General features: G+C 39.5%; 1 protein-coding gene across 1 annotated transcript in view; it reads right to left on the bottom strand.

Annotated features, from left to right (window-relative positions):
* The window catches only part of LOC125037473 (alpha-amylase-like), an 11,695-nt gene that overhangs the window by 941 nt on the left and 5,754 nt on the right, over positions 1 to 5,000 (bottom strand). The window contains exons 9-13 of the mRNA XM_047630620.1: positions 3,733 to 3,817; positions 2,887 to 3,015; positions 2,451 to 2,631; positions 2,050 to 2,202; positions 692 to 923 (exon numbers count right to left, since the gene is read on the bottom strand). Of these exons, the coding sequence (XP_047486576.1) occupies positions 692 to 923; positions 2,050 to 2,202; positions 2,451 to 2,631; positions 2,887 to 3,015; positions 3,733 to 3,817 (780 nt within the window). The remainder of the gene's footprint in view (positions 1 to 691; positions 924 to 2,049; positions 2,203 to 2,450; positions 2,632 to 2,886; positions 3,016 to 3,732; positions 3,818 to 5,000) is intronic.

The following is a 5,000-nucleotide window of genomic DNA, read 5'->3' on the forward strand; positions in this document are numbered from 1 at the left end:
GGAGAGAGGGAAGGGGTAGGGGGGAGGGAGGGAGGGAAAGGAAAAGGGGGTGGAATGGGGCAGGGGGAGAGAGGGAAGGGGTAGGGGGGAGGGAGGGACAGGAAAAGGGGGTGGAAAGGGGCAGGGGGAGGGAGGGAAGGGGTAGGGGTGGAAAGGGGCATGGGGAAGAGAGGGAAAGGAGAAGGGGGTAGAAAGGAGGAGGGAGGAAAAGGGTGAAGGGAAAAGGGAAAGGAGAGAGGAGGGAGGAAGGAGAAGGGATAGAAATGGGAAGGGGGAAGGGGTGGAAAGGGTATGGGGGAGAAAGAGTGGAAGGGAAGAGGAGGGAAGGGGAAGGGTAACTGTTAATTCTTGGATCTGATTGGCTGTTTGTTTGTTTGTTTTTTTATAGTGTATTGTCTTTTTCTTTTTTTTCTTCTTCAGTGGTGTTTTTAATGTTTTTTGTTCTTTTACACACTTTCTATGTCTGCCTCTCTCTCTCTCTCTCTCTCTCTCTCTCTCTCTCTCTCTCTCTCTCTCTCTGTCTCTCACTATCTCTCTCTCACTCACTCACTCACTCACTCACTCACTCATTCTCTCTCTCTCTCTCTCTCTCTCTCTCTCTCTCTCTCTCTCTCTCTCTCTCTCTCTCTCTCTCTCTCTCTCTCTCTCTCTCTCTCACGTATAAGACCAAAATCCAAAATTCTGCCCTCACGTATTGAGCTCCTGGTAGCCTGGACTGCCCGGGTTGCTGGAGGTCCATGCCAGGGGCGTTCCAGAGGCCGCTTGCCCGTTGTAGCTGCCTTGGCCCTGCTCGGCGCCCATCCAGTCGAGGCGGTTGTCCCCCTGGCGCCATGCGTTGTACTTGTTGTAGTGGCTGGAGGCGCCGAGGGAGGAGGGGGCGATGTCGATGGCACACGGGTCGGTGCTCACGTCGTTCGTGCAGCCTGAGGGAGGCCGAAGGGGGGCGGGGGTTGGGGGGGTCAGCGAGATTAAACCATCAGGATTTTTTTGTTTTGTTTTTTGTGTGTGTCATTGTGTTTGTGTTAAAGTGAGGTGTTAAGGTGATTTTTCTTTTCTTTTCTTGAAGGGAGGTTTACGTGTGTTAATACGAGGTGTTAAGTCATGTTTTTTTTTATTTCTTTCTTTCTCTCCGTTTTCTATCTGGGTGTATATGTGGTAGGGCGAGGTGTTACCCCATCGTAATATTACTTTTTTTGTGGGGGGGGAGGGGGCGAGGTGTATGAACGAAGTGTTAAGCTATCACGATTCTTACTTTCTATTTTCTTTCTTTCCGTATTTGTATATGTATGTGTTAGGGCGAGGTACTGTAATCAGCCTCTAACTTGTTTTGTTGTTTTCTAAGAACATTATGCGTGTGTGTGTGTGTGTGTGTGTGTGTGTGTGTGTGTGTGTGTGTGTGTGTGTGTGTGTGTGTGTGTGTGTGTGTGTGTGTGCGTGCGTGTGCGTGTGCGTGTGCGTGAAAAAGAGTATGTGTGCTGAGAAAAATTTAAGATTGTTAAAGTGTCTAAATTCTACATTTTTTATGTGCAAAGTCAGTTAGTTCATTATTGATCTTTGAACAAAACTCGTCCATCGCAATACCAAAGAGAAACACAATAATTATCTGAAGCATAATCTTAAAAAAGTAGACAAGGAAGACGAAAAAGAAGAGGGAGAAGAGAAAGAAAAAGATGAAGAAGAACAAGATAGAAGACGAAAAAGTAAAAGAAAAAGATGCCGAAAAAGAAGAAATAGAACAAAATAACAAAACGAAGAAAAACAAAAAGAGGAAGGAACAGAAGACGAAAAAAAAACAAGAAGAAGAAGAAACAGAAGACGTAAATTGAAAAGATGAAACATAAGAACAAGAACAAGAAAAAGAAGACCAAAGAATAATAAGAAAAAGAAAAGAAGAGAAACAAGAAGAAGAGTAAGAAGAAAAAGAAGAGACACAAGAAGCGTAAGAATAAAAAGATAAACAAGAAAACAGAAAAGAAGAAAACCAAGACAAAAAAAGATGAAAAATAACGAAAAGAAGAGAAACAAGAAGACGAGGAAACAGTGCCCCACCTGGCCTCTGCCCCGCGTCGATGCCCCCCCTGACGAAGAGATCTTGGCCGTCGTTGGTCTGCTTCTGGATGAAGACGACCGTGCGGTGAATGCCTTCGGTGATGCTGGGCTCGGTGGGGCCCTGGGTCGTGGTGGTCGTGGTGGTCGTCTGGTCTGTTGGGAGACGAAGAGGGAAAGGGTCTGAAAGTGTGTCGAGGTTTTCTAGTTATAGAGTTCTTTGTTTTCCTATCCACTCGCTATGTCTGTTTTCCCCCTTTTTTCTTTCTTTCTTTTTCTCATTTTTTTTATCTTGCTTTCTGTATCGCTTACGCTTTCTCTCGTTAAAAGGATTTTATCATCTATTTGTATCCTAGCAATAATATAAGCAGCTCCAAAGTCTCTAAAAGTAGCGTCAATCTCACCAGGGCCAGGCGTGGCGGTGACGACAGGCGGCTCAGAGCAATCGCATCCGACACAGATGGCGAAGACTGGTTCCTCTTCGTTAGTGATGGAGATGTGTACTGACCCGTCGCCGTTCACCGTCACATCTTGACATGACACGACGTCTTGGTACGTACCTGCCGGCATGCCTGTCTGGAAGGTCTGGTGTGGAGAAAAGTCATAAGTAAATACAATAAATATGTAAAAGGATATAGAACTAATCGTTTTAGATACCGGTTCCATCTTGTTTGTATACGACAAATTGTGGCTATGTATTTCGTGATTTTTTTTTATATTTGCAATTCAAGTCAAAGTAAGCTTTTCATAGGAAGACCAATGGCAAATGACCTTCGTAAACTATTCCTTACAAAAGAAAAAAAAAAGCGCAGAGAAAAGATGCTAATACCCATGACTGACCTGCGACACTGTACCGTACTTGACCATGGCGAAGAAGCCTTTGTCTCCGCGGGAAAATGCCACCACGTTGCCATCGCAGTAATAGTTCTCCCACCACGCGGTGTCCTTCACGGCGTTGCTGAACCTGACCTGAGTTTCAGACAAAAGACGATCGAGTCATTTTGTGGGTCATCCATTTTCCGTCTTTTTCAATGACACTGGGGGTAATAGGGTGAAGTCTCTAAATATTTGTTTCATTAACTCAATGCCGACGGGTATGTGTACGTGTGCGTGTATACCCACTGTGAGTTTACTTGTTTAATTGATTTTACCCATAGATGGCTACACTTGCACTAAATCACCAATGAGCCAATTACGAAAATATTTTACGTTATCTTATTTTGCTGTTACTAGTGTTTATAACATTATAATAATTATAATATTTATAATTAAAATAACACCATCGATATTCACAACACAAGTAAAAAATATATGTTCCCGCCAATTCAAGGAAAGGTGAAATCAGGTAAGGTCTACTAATTGACTCCTTTGTGGCTAAGCTCAAGCAGAGCCATCTATGTGCAGAGAGATATTTCACAAAAAGTATTAAAAAATGAGCACTGCCTTTTCCCAATTTTTTTTTATTAATTTTCCCCGGCGGCATTGGATTAGGGAAATCTGATTTTCTAAGAGTTGCTAACAAAATGTAAATTGTCGATAATGAAATCCCTTATCTCACTTACAACTCTTCCAAAAAAAATCGCAAAGGTTGTTTTAAATAACATTAACCTGAGCATTCACTGACGTCCATATCTTCTCATGAGTATTTAATGAGCAACGGAAATGAAACATAAGTAAATGACGTACCATTTTATAGATGGAAGCCCATCGATGCTCACACACCCAGCCGCCATCGCACTGGTTGTCACTGTTAATGACCACGTTGGCGGTGCTGAAAGGTAGGTCATTCATAAATAAGTTATTATCCATAAGTTGTAATTCTTAAGTTATTATCCATAAGTTGTAATTCTGAAGTTATTTTCCATAAGTTGTAATTCTTAAGTAGTTATCCATAAATTGTAATTCGTATGCTATTATCCATAAGTTGTAATTCTTAAGTAGTTATCCATAAGTTGTAGTTCGTACGTTATTATCCATATGTTGTAATTCGTACGTTATTATCCATATGTTGTAATTCTTAAGTTGTTATCCATAAGTTGTAATTCTTAAGTTGTTATCCATAAGTTGTAATTCTTAAGTTGTTATCCATAAGTTGTAATTCTTAATTTATTATTCATACGTAATCGTTCATAAGATGTTATCCACAAATTATTATCTACAGGCTGTTCATTATCCGTAAATCAAAGTAAGTTCTGTTTGCTAAGTGGACAGTCACTCTTTTTTCTGAACAGCTTTCAACTTTTAGATAGATAGATAACATTTCATCCTTTTGTCATATATTATCCCCTTGTAATTTTATCAAAAATAGGAATCAAAACATGATACATTAAAAAAACATAATATAAAGTATAATATATATACATATTTATTTACTTATACACATACAAACACACACACACACACACACACACACACACACACACACACACACACACACACCTCGTCATAACCCTTTTAATCCTCACCCGCTTCAAAATTCCATTCCCTCGTCACCTATTTTGACTTCTTCAAATTAAGAATCAAACCATTCAATAAAGAAAAATGCAAAAAAAAAAATATATGTATATATATATATATATATATATATATATATATATATATATATATATGGCCTTCTTCCGTCACCTTTCGATAAAGAAAAATGAAAAAAAAAATATATATATATATATATATATATATATATATATATATTCCCTTCCTGTGTCACCTATTTTGGCCTCGCATTTCCTCACCTTAACAGTTCAGCCGATGAGCACCTTATCAAAACATTATGCTCAGAAAAAACATATAGAAATAATAATTTAATTCTCTCGTCACCCATTCTGACCTTTCTCACTTCCTCACTTGTAACCGCTAAGACGAGGAGTACCTTATCAAATTAAGATTAAAAACATTCTACATATATATATATATATATATATATATATATTTTTTTTTTTTTTTTTTTTATATAT

This window comes from Penaeus chinensis, chromosome 23, assembly GCF_019202785.1.
Source record: "Penaeus chinensis breed Huanghai No. 1 chromosome 23, ASM1920278v2, whole genome shotgun sequence".
In the NCBI taxonomy this organism is placed as follows: domain Eukaryota; kingdom Metazoa; phylum Arthropoda; class Malacostraca; order Decapoda; family Penaeidae; genus Penaeus; species Penaeus chinensis.